Raw genomic sequence first — 15,584 nt, forward strand, 5'->3', positions numbered from 1 at the left:
AAATCATACCTTAGAGTGCTCCTGAACTATAATTAACCTTAGTGTATCATTGTATGGAAGAGAAAGCTGTTAAATTTGTCTGAATTCAAAAGAACTTGGAAGAACAGTGGCAAGATAATGTTTTTAACAAGCAGCTTGATTAATCCATGGCAGAGGTTATCATCCCATTGTGTTGGGTATGAAGCTGACATTTAAAACTTTGTATGTACTTTGTCAGGGGGCAGAAAAAACCCTCCACAGCTCAGATTTTAAATGCTACACTTAAGACTTGTAAACAACCCACTGCAGAATCCAGTACTGAGGACCCAGATCCCAATTGCATAGTATTCCCAAGAACTTTCAGAGAAACAGTTGACAATCATTTTCTTGCGCCTTATTCCTATTAAGCCTTAGGGAAAAAGCCAGTGTTGATTTGAAGTACAGTGCATACCTCCTCAAGAAGTGGGACCCCCTCCCAATGGGTATCTTCTCAGGACTGTGCTGGGGGCAGTGGGTTGCCCAGGGAGCAGGGCAGGGGATTTACATTCATCTCAGATTTAACCTGGATCAGATCTAACCTTCCCATTCTGGCTGGCTTCAGTGCTGCCCATGATAGAAACGCCGAGGGAGTAATTGTGAAATATAATTTTAATAAAAACTGTAAGATTCAACTCAGAAGCAAGCTTTTACCTGTTTTTGGCTACAGAAAAGACTAATTTTACTTTTCCTCTAGAATTATAAATATTCTATTTATGAGAAGGGATTAGTTTTTTAAAAATATTGGTAATTGAAAATATGGTAAAACAGGCTTGCAAATAAGCATCAAGAAGTTTTAAAATCAGTGTTTTAAGTATTACTTTACATGTCATTTTTATGTAATACTCTTCTTTAAAAATATTCCTTGAAAATAAAGATTCTTCCTCTATGTATTATTTATTATTGTCTATTGTGTACGTAATTTGAAGGAGGTACATAAAATAAAACACATAATCTGAAAACGTCTTGAAAAGATAAAGAATCTCTGTGACACCAGCATCAAACTACAGCCCTGTTTTTAAAGAGGCAGCTGTTCAGGTGATTCATTGTTTGTATGAACTTCAAATAGATTATTTTATTATTCTTTGGGCTGTTGCCCTTAAGGGAACTAGTTACATTAAATAACAAGCTACTATTATGCGGACATACTGTTTCCAAGACCAGGGGAAGGAAATATAGTCATAACATGCAATTTCAATGGAAAATGAGGGCTTGTCAATCTTCTGCCAGAGGCAAAACACTCACTCGGGCAGATACCGCAGTCATCACAGAGATATAACGAATCTGATTAACTTCTCTGGAGAAGGGACAATTAGAGCTGATAGGATAAAGCCTCCTTGGCATTCACGTGTGTTTTCACAGGGATCAGTGCGCAAGGAATGCCTGACCGCTGGTCGATGGCAAGGGCACCTCGGCTGCCAAGCCGTGGTCGTGAGCCACCGCGGCATCTTCTGTTGCAGAGAACTGGAGCAGGGAGCCCAGGAAATCCCTCCAAAGATAGCTTGAAGCATGACTGAGTGCAACTAACCACCACGTGTATGGTGGCAGCAATGAAGCACTGAAATGAAGGAAGGCATAGCCATTTTCCAACACAAGCTGCATGCCTCCTCGGTGAGAAAAGGATGCAAAGAGAAGGATCCAGGAGTGCTAGCAACAGGCCAGCTCTAGTTGGGACTAGAAACTGTGGGAAAAAAGAACTGTGAAAGACTCACAAGGATGATATTAGTAACAGGACTAGTGAAAAAGCTTAGTAATTAAACCACCACTGATGAAAATCTTAGCAGAAGAGTGTGTTAGGATCAGGGCTATAATAAATGAAAGCAGAAGAGAATGCTACACACTCATTATTTTCAAAGGTGTGAAATTCATTAAAACAGGAAATAAAATAAGCAGTGGGGAGGTGGAAACATAGAAACAGTTGATAGTCAGAAGGTCATTCTGACACTGTGTGAAGGGACAGTGACTCTAGATGTCGTATTCTTCACTCAAATCTTGGCTCTTTTAATGGAGAAAGGATGCTTAGCTAAGTACTGAGGATTATTACTTAGGGATATTAAGGAATCACTTAAAAAAGAAAAAGAGAGAGAAAAGAGAAAGGGACAACAGAAATAGTGACTTGGTGCTGACATTCATTCCAGCCACTGTCAGTCTAACATCTTATTTGAATGGGGCATCATCCACTCCCTCTCAATTTAAATTTGTTCATCACAGGTAAATAGCAATTAATTTCTGCCCCAAATCAAATGATCTCTAAGTAGCGGGGGGGGTGGGTGGGGGTGGGGGGCAGGAAGTAATAGACAGAGAGTTACTGCTTTGCCAGAAATTACATTCTACCCAACAGTAAATGACTGAAAAACTGCAGTGGCACAGCTTTACTCACCAGCATTTCAAACAAGTCTGAGCAACAAATCTCTGCCAAAGCCCTGTTGTCTCAACAGCTCTTACAGCCACATGACTGAGATGAGTCCAACAGACCTTGCACCAGTCTGAAATCCATGGCTAGACATTTAGATTGGACACTATTGACTAGACAGTGTCAGTGTTTCTGAGATTTCTAACATTTTTGACTGCAATTTCACGAAGATGGTTAAGCGACGTGTTGGCTACATCCCACTAGAATAAGGAAAAAAGGCCTCTTCAAAGTCAGAAATTGCCCCCCCCCCCCCCCAAAAAAAATTCCAGCTTTTGTAAATGTAATTTCTATCATTGCTACAAACATAAATATTATGAGATGAAGTCATGACTCAGTCAATGTCATCACTGACACCATTTCATTCAGACTGCTTGTAAGTTTTCTGCATTATGTATGTATCGTTGGTTTTGAGATTTATGCAAATTTCAGAACCAAATTATTTTTTTAAATGTGATAAAAGCAAAGTATCAGTTTTAAGTTTTGTAAAACAAAGAGTAAAAGTAATAAATGAAGTAAGAACCTTGTATTGTTTTGCATTCTAGTACATTTTCCAATGTTTGTTATGCAGACAGTAATAAATATTGATTATTACAAGACAGAGTTGTAACAAATGTCTCTATTATGCCTATTTTGGTGTGATAAAGTAACAAATAATAACTGTGAACATTTTTAGGACTAGCCCAAGGTGGACTACCTTCCAAAAGAAGTTTTTCAAGGTTTCCTTTCAAGTGTTGAGTAACGAAGGCTTAGCATAGATTTGCAATAGTAATTGTCCGATAGAAAACAGGAGCAATTTATACACTAGTCCTGAAAGCTCCTGAGCTTGCCTTCAGCCATGATACATCACTGTCACAGTGCAGAGCTGCACAGACACAACCCAAGCATGGCTGCCACCCCGACGTCACTTAAATAAAGGGAAGGATTTGGGTGCTCTGGATGTGGCTGCTGGCATTTGGGGATGACAAAACCAGTTAGTGCTTTCTGCAGTCCCTGAGCTTGCTGCAGGCAAAGCTGCTGGGCAGCTGGGGTGCAGGCTGGTCAGGTAGCACAGCCCTTCTGGAGGGGAATGGAAAATTGCGGTGCACCTCAGCTACAGATGCAACCACAGAAATCTCTCGCAGGAACTCAGTAGCTGCTGCAAAGGAGCTTTCAATAAAAATGTTTTTTTTCACACCAGCAAATAACACAAGCAGTGATTGTATGATGGTTCTCTATCTTTGTGGTGTACAATGAATAAGAAAGCAGGCACAATGTAAAAAAGTCTTTAAGGGTTTTCCCTAATTTCTCCCCTCCTGAAAAGATTTACAACTTCATTAGGGGGAGAGGAGATTTTAAAAGTCAAGTCTCTTCAGATGCACTTTCATTCACATGTGTGACTGGGAGCAGAGTGGTATTTGATGCTGCCCTACTTCAGCACCTTGGCTACCAGGGGCCACACACTTTCTTTGCTGCCCCCTGTCTCTAACCTTCACCCCATACTGCACACAAGCCAGCAGAGAATTACTAGAATAAGTTGAAAGTTACTCCATTTTAGCAGTAATGCAAACACAAGAAAATATGAGAAACAAAGGACTGGGCATCAACATGACTTAGATATTAATAGTATCTTTTATTTGTAAGGGCAGAACAATTACTCACTTTCATGTCTCTCTCTCTCACCCTAATATGATGCAAATTAACAGAAGATCCCAAAGCATGCCTGCAGATACCGTTTCTCTTGTAATTTCACATGAAAACTAAAGCAAAATAGACTATTTTACCTTTTTCCATTTTTAATCTAAAAGGGCTCCAGCATTTCACAGTGAAAGAATATTGCACTTCCAGCTGTTCAGAACAGAAAATTATTATGAATAATTAACTTAATTATTGTTGCCTGTTTGCTTGTCTTGTTATGTTGTACATTAAGGATTCCAGACTGAATTTTGTGCAAATGCACATCTCTCTTTATGCCTGTGAATTTTCTGCATGGCAGATTTAATACGTCAGCTGAGCTTCCCTTAGCAAACAAAACCAGACAGTACAAGATCACGTACCGAGAATCAAGCATGGCATGGCAGGCAGCTGTCGGAACATAATTTCAAAATGCTAGCAATGAAATAACATTTAAAATACATGAAAGAATTGTGCAGCACTGTTGTGGGTGGGATATCTATATTTACTATTCCACAGCAGGCCTTCAGGAATAATTTGGTCCTGATGAGAATTTTATTTTTGTATTTAAAAAGTAAGTTAAGAAAAAGAAGTAAGAACAGTGATATGGGTATATTCAATAGCCTGAGAAAGAAAGATAAAAGATAGGTCTGGAGGGGTCTTCACGAGGTCATTTGGTCCCTCCTCCTACCCTAAAACGTCCAGTGAAGTGATTTCTCTTGGCAATACATTGCTGCACTTAACGATCATTACCATTAGGAAAATTTTTCTACCATTTAGCTTGTGTATGTCCTTGCAGTCTAAGGCAGTATTTCTTCCCCTGTCCCCACTGGACATTATTAACTTCCTTGCTGAGGCAGCCTTTTAAGTAGGTGGGCAGAAGTAGGGCTAAAAATAAACAAGACCAGTTTTGCACACAAACATGCAGGTTGGCTGTGTAAAAACTATACCCTGAAAGAGATGGCTGAAAAACACATCTTGGTTCAGTAATTATAATTCACCAAAATAAATTGCTCTGAAATGAATAAATGTTTACAGGATTTAACTGAGAGAAGCTAAGAAGTTGGGAGTCCTCACTTTCACCTGTAGCTACGTCTAACATAAAGCTAAATCTTGAGGAAAATTGAGACGGATGACTAGATACAGGACAAGGACTTTAATTTCTGCAAGTAAGGCAATCATCTAAATGAGTTGCAGCTTTTCTTTAACAAATTATCGACTTACAAAACTCTACTCCAGTATTGCCAAAAGATCACACTTTGACTAGCAAAGTTAAAGGCTTTTTTTTGGCCGATGTTTATTCTTATATAAGTTAATTGTAACTGTTTCATTGCCTCAAATTTCAGCAAGTACAAATGAGGCAACAACTGTAGTATAGGTCACAGATTACAATAAAATTCTGACTTTTCATCTTAGAGAAACAAGAAATGACATTATTTATACAAATGTGACAATACTGACATAACAGGGCATAAAGGCATATGGAGCCAGGGGTGGGTGGGCACAAGGGTAAGTTTTACGATGGGATAGGCAATGTCTGCTAGCAGTGAGACTGTAATAGCTAGGGCATCTCAGTTTTACTGCAAGATAAACTGGTGAGGATCATCACAGAAGTAGAGAGGAGGAATGCCCACCCTACCTACTTACTATGCAGTGAACTATAGGAATGCCCTGTCTCCACAGAGGACTGTACAGTGAGATGAGTGGGTTCATTTCTGTGCTGCAAAGGCATACATACCTTTTTGTGAGCGCACACAAAGCCCAGAAGGGAAGCTCCCATGGGGCACAAGCTTTCTCACATGCCCATCAGTGATATTAAGCATTAACTGACTGAACGTGCTTTATACACCCATCAGTGGAGAGTTGCGACTGTTCATTAAAAGCTCCAAGCTCTAAGTTCTTTCAATAAATCAGTATCCTCTAATTTTTAAATATCACGTACACAAACCAGATGTCAGCTGCCATAAGGAAACAATTGGCTCCAGAGGTATGCTTACCTATTACCTCAAAATAAATACATTTTTTATTGTCTTGCCTTTCAAATTTTCCTTTGACTTATAAATTATTCACTGAACTTAATCATACCTGATACGTGAGCCTGAAAAGTGAGAAACCTATCCAACAGCTTCTCCCTAGCTTTCAGAGAGAAGAGAGAAGGGATTGCAATAATATGAATAAAAAGCTAAGTAATATGCATCAGTGACTGCGGGATGGGAAAGTTACTACCTAGGCCAACATTAGTTCCAGAATACTATTCCTTTGGCTGCACATCCAAAGCTCATGGAGATGCTCCAGTCTCTTTCATGGGAAATCCAAAAAACTCCCCCTTCAAGCAAACAAACAAAACACACCTTGAGGAAAATGGAAACAATTCTTTCACTAGCTAAAGGTTTGATGAAAATGAAAGACACTGCAACATGAAACAATGAAACACACCGTACTGGAAACATACTGTAAAACACTAATAAAAGATTAATCAGACTTATTCCTTTTGCACTAATTAGGAAAGTTATTGTTTCCTAATTGGAAGTCACTCAACAAGAAAGAAAATTAACAAGCTTCCCTGCATGTGTCTAAAAATATTCACCATAAGGAAGAGGAGGTATTGCATGATCTTATATTTTCCCTTTCCCTTCCCGCTGTCTGTGATCTGGGCCCGTGAAGTTAATGGGACATTTTCATTAATTTCAGCAGAATGAGGACACGACCTCCATTTAAAAAAAAAGTATGCTTTTGTTTTTTATATGACACCTTTTTCTGGGGATATTTTGGAGCATGTTATAGTAATATAGAAACACCTTAAAGTAAATAGGACCTCATTCCTAAGACCAAGATGCTTTTCATATGTAAGGATGTATGCTATGCTGTATGGTGAAGTGCAGTGTAAGGACATCAGCTTCAGTTTGCTCAAATGCCGGAACAGGCTAGCTAGTGTGTCAGGCTACAATTATCCTTACATCCTTTTTCTTTCCCCTCAGTACAGACACTTCCTGCATTTTAGAAAAGCTGAGAAAGTGGGAGAACCATCTCCAGACTTTACGTTGTTCCATAGTTTTCTGAGAGCTGCATATTTCAGTTTGAGAAGTCATGAAGATATCTATGTACACAAACGCATGTGCTGCATGCTATAGGAAAATCTAAGCTGTAATGACCTCCAGCTTTGAACATAACATTTAACAACATCCTTGCCATGTGGCATTTAATTTGCTGTGTCTTTAGTGTAAAAAGCTTTTGGACCTTTGCCCATCCTTTCATTCACATCAGTCCTAATACCGTGTTTGAAAACAGACATTATGCCATTTCACCATCAATTCACTCAGTGCAGATGATGCACTTTACCTTCCCATCAGTCTATATGGATGTGTCCATGTGTGCATATCACCTTCCTCCTGATCACCACAAATCACCACCAGATGAAATTATTTGGGAGCTTTGCAGATCATAAAACTACTTTGATTGTAATTTCTTTGACTTTTACAAGGATCAGGGGATTTTCTATCTGAAACATTTTATACTATGTAACAATGGGGTGGTTGGATTTTTTTTGCAAGTCATCCTAGCAGAGCTGGTCCTGCAACTCTGTCAAGATTTGATTTGTAATATATGTTGACCCTAGCTTGAAGGCTTGTCCTCCAGGAACTGACCTGATCAATTCTCAGACAGGTGATGAAAAGTTAGAATTCAGGATGTATAAATCAGATCTAACTCTTTCTTCTTGCTTTTGTCACTGTTACTAAGTTTGCTACCAGATTCTGCCTCTTAATTGAGTGGGATCGTTTCCTGTGATTTTATAGGATATTAAGAAAAATGGCACAGAGGTTTTCAAAACAATTTTATCTTCAGATTCCTATAAACATACAAGTAGAAAGTACTTACGCTATTTTTGTTAGCACATTAAAAACATAAGCCTGGGTGTACACAAATAACATGCACGTATTTTGAGATATTATTTTTGGATTTCTCTGATAAACTTTAAAGTTAGGCAGTAAATCACAGTAATAGATGCAGCTATGATGGAAGTTACACAGATGAATTCTTTACCATGGGATAAAAAGGAGAAAAGCCTAATGCTTTTTGCTTTTTCATCATCAGTGGTGTAACTTGATGCCTGTTAAAAAGTGTCTGTGGTGTTTATAATTGTGTTTCTCCAAGTCACAGCTGACTGGAAAAACATGACGTGTTTATTCAAATACCTTGAAAATAAAGATGTGTTAAGAAAAAACTAATTTCTGTTCTTCTTTCTCTCCTTTTTACATGAGTTCTACAAATGCATCTCCAAAGTATCAAGATCATTGAAATTGTCAATACACTGGTGATCAAAGAGTACAGCTTGTCTCAGAAAACAGTTTGCATGATCAAATATGAGTTCAAAGGAACAATTCTGCAACTGTATATAACCCAAAATCCATGTAAAATCTCCACAAATGGATTACCATTAAGTACTGTAATATTTTAGATAAAATTAAAAAAAAGAAGTGCAGAAGACTTGATTGGCTGAAGTTCTCACAGTAGCAGCAATATTGAGTTAGGAAGCAGAATCTGAACCCCTATTTTAAGTAGTGAGTGTGCATGCAGCAGAGAAGAGGAAAGGGGCAGAATAAAGTAGAACAACTACGGTAACAAGATCCATCTCTTAGACCTCTTGTCCTCAACAGTTTTCCAGTCCTTTCCAAATTCCTCATCTTTTAGGCTGGGAAAGTGCTGCCATTAAGTTATACCTTGTGCTGACTCACCAGCTACTTTGCCCATACTCCTTCAAGAGATCGTAAGAGGCGGCTGCAGATCTTTGCTTTGTCCAGCTACAGATCTTCATAAAGTTTGCTGAACTTCATATCTTTCAGACTTCAGTCTCTCTAGCAAACTTGGTTAAAGTTGGCCAATGGATTCAAAAGTTACTGGGAGGTGGAGGTGACAGGTTGGCATGTGGACAGACAATGTAATTACGTACTTTTTCCCCAATGAACATCAGGCTAAACATAACTAAGGTACATATAGACAGTGAAGGAATATGTCCTGAATCAAGCTCAGCTGTAATAGAAATGTCAGTTATCTGTTGCTTGCACCTTCTTTAGAAATTAGCTAACCAGTCCATTTTCCCTCTGCTTACAAGTAGAAGACTTTTCAGGAATGGCCAAGAAAATGTCACTTTTTTTCAGCTGGATCAGTTTATCTAGACTGTGAAAGATTAAACACCAAGAGGATACTGCCAGCAAAGGCAGAGAGAAAAAGCTGCATACTTACTGGTACGATAATGAGAGTGCAGCAGCGGAGGTGTGCATTTGAAGATCACAGCAAGCTGTGCTTTATTCAGAATGGTACCACAGCATTTGGCACATGTGCTGTAACCACATGGAAACCATGGCATGGGAGGAATATTGTAGGAGGTAGATTGTAAGGTATAGCAAGAAAAAAAACTCAGCAAAACCAGGAAAACAAATTTGTATTACGTAAAGAAGATATGACAGAGTTGTGCTGTTGAAAAGTTATTCCTTATATAAAAAGAAACATTGGTAATAATGAAAACCCTTTCTTAGAAGAGTAGGCGCATGAGCAATGGTAGGTAGGTAGGTGGGAGGAACAGTGTGGGTTGTGAGACCAATATTAGACTTAAAGTACTCAGAGAGGAAAAGTCCCACAAGATGAAAAATCCCTTCAAAAACAACAGTGAAAGCAAAAGGGAACATATTTTTAAGTTGTTTGCTCTGCCAAAGATGAAAGTGAAGCCAGCTAGAGACTGCATACAAAAATAGAGGAAGAGAGTAGCAGAAAGAAGCGCCGAAGATCCCTGACAATTACCACTGTAGAAACACCACTTTCACAAGGCGCCTTGTTCTTCACTGACAGAAAAAACATAATTAAAGGACTGAAATACCACTCAGCTTTAAGGTGGTATGTCCTGCAAGATCAGCTAGAAAGTCCACTAGTGTCAGTAAAAGGCTGCCTACTGACTAGAGTGTCTTTTGGCTCATTTCCATAAAGCTCTTATTCAGGTGCAAATTGAACTCAAGTCAACAGTAAGGCAAGGAAATAACTTGTTATCACACATTACAGAATAGCTTGGTGACCTATATTCAGTGAGTAAGAGGCCCTAATTTAGTCTCTGGCCGACATGCCAGCAAAACTGTATCACAACTCTCAGAGTAATCAGGGTAGTCTTGGGATGAACAAGCAATGTCATACTCAAGGTCAAGTCATGCTACTAAGAAAGTATGAAGAAGTTTGAAAAAAAGACCTAGCTTAACAGAAGACTTCAATTCCCAGAGCAAGCACTTGGCTAGTTCTCACAAAAAAAAGCAAACCCCAAATTATCATGTTCAGCAGAAAGGAATAAAAGCAATCCATAATTATGTATTATACAATTTGTCTCTGAAAGTGGAAAGGTTTCCCAGGAGGAGATATTTCTATAAAGTATCATCATAAATTAAAAGAAATAATTCTACTTCATCCCAATTTATGCTGAAAAGTCATTGAAAAAAGTTATTTCATATTTTGTCCTCTTTTTTGTTTTACTAGCATTTACCATTTTCCCCTTCCTTCTTCTATCCTGTGATTTACATCCTACTTCTGTATAGCTCCTAAACATACATGAATTTTACAGAGTGCAGCTTAAAATTAAGCACATTCCTAAAAGCTTTCCTGAATAGGAAGGGATTAAAAAACATATGTGAAATGAAGTATTCGTACAAGCACTTTGCTGAATTACAATGACTTCAAAGCTAAACCCAAAAGCTTCTGCTGCCTAGCCCCTCTGATCTAACATCCTCTCTGGGTGAACAGTGACATGCAGGACTTTTTATTTTTAATAATTCCATATTCTTTTACAAATCTCATATCTACAGAGAATAGAAATGACCAAGAGCAGATACACTCACTGTGATGCATCGTACTTCACATATATATTACGGAAATATGGAACATATGTTTCTGAAGTCTCAAAAAAAAAAAGCTCTGTGCCTGATAGTGTGTCCATGCATAAAGCATGGCTTTATGGAGTTTGTGGTGGTACACAACATTTATGTTCACTTTTCAGAGGTTGCAATAGCTGATCTCAGAGGAGGAGTTTTTGCTCAGGAAAGGATGTGGTAAAGTCTGCTGGATGATGAGAGGAATCACTGGATCCCTTGAGCAAGCGCCAGCCAGCTTATGAAAATCCCTGCAGAAAATGAGACTGCTTTCTCCTTTGGACACTAATGGAAAGACAGAGCAAAAGCAATTCTTGGCCTCCCCTGAGACAAAGTCAGGCAGGCTGCTATGGGGAGCTGCAATAAGCATGTTTTTGTCTTCTGGTCTATTCATCACTGATGTCAAGAGCACGACATTCTTAGCAAGGATCAAACGCTTTTCTCTAAAATCTATTTCTCAGATAAGGTCTCTGGGAAAAAAATGGGGTAGAGGAGGACAAGGAAGGAGAGGAAATTAATGAGGGAAATGCTGAAGGAGTCTTTCGTCACTAATCACAGATACTAGAAGAGATACAGCTCTTTTTTTTCCATTTTAAAGCTACAGCCTTAGGCAAGTTATACTAGAATTAGGTTATTTTTGGTTCAGTGAACTATGATTCACCATTACAGCTACGAATTTTGCAGAAACAGTTGTTGATTTAAATCCACACTTTTTTCTCTTATGGATATAAATTATTTTCTTGCTTTAGGGGACCTCTCCATTTTAGAATCATTTAAAATAAAACACTAATACCAAAACTGTCCATTTGTGCAATTTTTATGAGAATTTGGGTGGATGTTTTAAAAGGCCCAAATAAAAGAAAAACACAAAGTGACATTAAAAAAACATAAATTCATCATTCCTCTTGACTAAAGCTTTTATAAACTATTAAAAAAAATTCAGTTTTGGTTATATTTCTCCACAAAACCCAATACAATTCTGAAAGAACTAAAGAGAGGAAGCCATGGATTTGTCTATTTTCAGACATGATTATAATGACTATAAATGATTATAAATGATTAAATTATATAAATGATTAAAAAATTTCATTTTTGGTTATATTTCCCCACAAAATACAACACAATTCTGAGTGAATTAAAGAGCAGAAACCATGTATTTGTCTATTTTCAGACAGTCATTGTTCTTTTTAATTAAATGTCAGATGCTCTCTGATGAGTTGCAAAGACTAGCTTAGGGCTAATTTCACATGTTGAGCATATATAAATACACAATTACGCAAAGCTTTCACAGGCCAAAGTGATAATTCAGTGTAGTATTTAAAGAACAGACCTATTGTACATACCTGACTAGTCACTTAACACTAGCAGGTTGAAATACTTTGCAAATTCAGAGCACAGGTAGTAGGGTCCCTTTGCAGAGTAATATTGAAATACATTCCCAAATCTACTCTTGTTCAGAAAAAAAACCAACCAAAAATAAGCATGACCGAACACACTTCTTAAATACTTTCCTTAACTGGTACCTAGAAGTAAAGAGTACAAACAAATAGGAACAGAAACTCTATGTCTTAATGGAGAGCTCTATATGATGTAGTAAAACACAGACTTACTTGAGGGTGGTGAGCTCTGTAAGGGATGGCTGGGTGGCCTTGAGATAGCTCTCTCTCCGAGCAGCAATCTTTGGAGATGGCTTCGGACTTGTGTCTGAGTCTCCACTGTCATCATCCCCCATGGCTTTGATGTAACTGCCACTACGCATTCGTCGGCAGGGAATCTCATCATCTTTCCCTCGTGGAGTGTATCCAGTCCATTCATCCTGAGGAACCTGAAGTGATAAACACATTTCTTTTATTGGTATGCTCTTCCCTGATGTAATTGCACAGCAAGATTTGACTGTGCTAAGCCACAACAGAGCCATAACAAAAACTCTCATGGCCAAGGGCCCATCTTCAATCGCATTTGACCATGGGTTGCTGTCTGAAGTGGAGACCCACTTTTCCCCCTGCATAGTCACAAGGACCTCTGGAGTTGTTTGTTATTTTCTACCAGTTATCTGGGAAGCTTCTAATGAACATGCTGACATAGGTGCCTCAGTTAGGTCTAATACTGGGCTGGATAAATCTGTTTTTTTGGTGTTTTTCATTCAAAGCATTTACAAACAAGATCAGGGTATTTTTTGTTCAGCTCAACATATCGAAAACCTTTGGGAAGGCACAAAAGATGAAATATGAATCCCTATATCACAGTCTTTTCAGATAGTGTGCATAGCTACGCTCACCAGGATGATTTTGATTCGAGATACATTTAAAAGTAACAGAGCTATGTACTAATCATCACAAAGGCAGGTTTGCAAGTGTGAAGTTATACTACTATTACTTCTATAGCATAATTAGTGCAACTGAACACCCACCAGCTTGCAGGGATCCTCCTTTTGAATTATGTTAGTCTGAGTGTCTGAGTCATACAACTCTTCATTCCCTTCTTTTTCTTCCTCTTACTGATGTGCATTATTTCTCCTGATCTGAACTAAGTGCTGTGCATTCTTTGCATTGGAAATCTGTAACACTGGGAATGTACATTCATGAGATTTTGGGACATAGCAGAGGACAGTCCAAGAGTACGGTGCTCTTGCCCACCCACCCTCTCCCTTCCTCTGCTCTTGGGGCTTCTGACCATTGTAAACCAACACCCTTCTTTCCTGTAACAGTGGAAACAACATGCATTGGAGCAGGGTCCTTGAAGGAGTTGTCCTGAAGTTATTTTGCAGAAACCCCATTTTTATAGTAAAGGTGAGACTGCAAAAGGGCTTTTTAGTTAAACATATTTTGTGTTAGATTTAAATAAAAGTAGTTGTGAATTTTTAGTTTGCTACTTTTCTGATTATTCTTAGTGAATCAACTCTATAAAGCAAGCTATAGCCACAATGCTCAGAAACCCTTACAAGGGGTTTAATATAACAAGGAGTCTCAAATCTGGGATGCTAAAATTTGTCCTACAGCTTACAAATACTAGCATCTATCAGGATAACCACTGAGCGTCTCCTATGTTGTTCTTCAACAACATTTAACTTCTGCTGGGTATCTTGTGTATCTGTTGCTTCCCAAACTTCAGCCAGAGCATCTACATGCCAACTTGTTTAGACAACTAAAACTGAAACGCTGGACTGTTTGCTAACAGCTTAGCTGTTGATTCCCACTACAAACACAAGCCTAAGTCCAGAGACTGTAAGGCTTTTCAAATGTTACTGTCAATGTAGGTCAAATTTTTATGGCATTTTATCAATCTATGCTGCTATAAACTGCAATCCAAAACCCACTGTGCTAGAGAAAGGAACAAAGATATTTAATGGTCCTAAGCATTCATTGGTTTATTACCAATTATAATTAATTAACCAAACTATTGATAAGCCATGCCATTGCTTTGTTTCCTGCTCATTTCAAACACAAGACTTTGTCAACTTTCTTCCTTCATTTGCTCTTATTTTCCTGCTACTGACATCATGATTTAGGGCCTTCCTTGAACTTCCAGGCTCAGACAAGTCTGTCTTTCCTCTTGTGCTCAGTCTAAGCTCTCTCTTTTCTCCCAGATCTCTCTTGGTCAAGTCTGGCCTTCATAAACTCACTTGGAGTTTTGATATTTTCCTCAGAGGACTCAAGATTTAATCCTGGAAGTGTATGTACTCTAGTTTGTATCTTTATCAACACTTCTTCTTATGACTCAGTCTTTCTTCTCAGGACTCAGACTTCCTTCTCAGTTGCTACATGTTTTATTTAACCAATTCTTTCCTTGTGCCTTTTTAAAGTAAATTTCCATGTTTTCTTTGAATATCCTTTAGTTAATGACTCTGGTAACTCTATTTCTGTGAAACATTTAAATTCTTATCTTCCAGCAGCATGCAAAGTTTCTTTTTTTTCTTTCTTTCTTTTTTTTTTTTTTTTTATTATATATATTTGTCTGGGCTTCAAGAATATAAGTTCCTTAAGGTAGGAATATGTTTGAAAGTCCAGTTTTCTTATTGAACAATGGCACGCAGAATTGTGTATCTATAGGAAGTAATTGAATAAATACACTTAAATACACTTAAAATATTCTTCTAGAAAAGGGTAAGGTTCTAACTAAGAACTGGAATATTACAGAATGAGAGTGGTAACAGAACCCACTGGAGGAACAGGATTGAATATATGGCTTTGATATGTTTCCACACCAAATAAAAAAAAAAAGAAAAAGCAATGTGTCAGTTCTGTGGCTTCTAAGTTTATGCCTAGAACCCAGATCTGGAAAGTTGATGCTTTCCTGGCATGTATACATTTGTAAAGTGCAAATGAAGGTAATACTTGGTAGTGGTTTTGATTCCGATTTTTCACATACAAGAGTACAGAGCATCCTCCTCCAGCCACTTATGACAGACAGAGGATAATATTTTTTTCAGATCTTATCCTTGCATTTGTTCTAGGCCTATAGCATCATCAACAGTGAAAATACAATCTATATTCATACCACCCCTCACATACATGCATTTTGGAACCTACAGCTCCTGCTTGTCAACTGTAAAACCATGAATTTTCAAATCACTCATGTACAAAAAAGAAATTAATACAGGTTTA

General features: G+C 38.1%; 1 protein-coding gene across 4 annotated transcripts in view; it reads right to left on the reverse strand.

The window, feature by feature from the left end:
- The window catches only part of DLGAP1 (DLG associated protein 1), a 145,653-nt gene that overhangs the window by 117,936 nt on the left and 12,133 nt on the right, over nt 1-15,584 (reverse strand). For all 4 annotated transcript variants that reach the window (XM_059836085.1, XM_059836084.1, XM_059836087.1 and 1 more), the window contains exon 2: nt 12,591-12,805. In XM_059836085.1, the coding sequence (XP_059692068.1) occupies nt 12,591-12,805 (215 nt within the window). The remainder of the gene's footprint in view (nt 1-12,590; nt 12,806-15,584) is intronic.

The sequence above is a fragment of the Gavia stellata genome, chromosome 3 (assembly GCF_030936135.1).
Source record: "Gavia stellata isolate bGavSte3 chromosome 3, bGavSte3.hap2, whole genome shotgun sequence".
NCBI classification, from domain to species: Eukaryota; Metazoa; Chordata; class Aves; order Gaviiformes; family Gaviidae; genus Gavia; species Gavia stellata.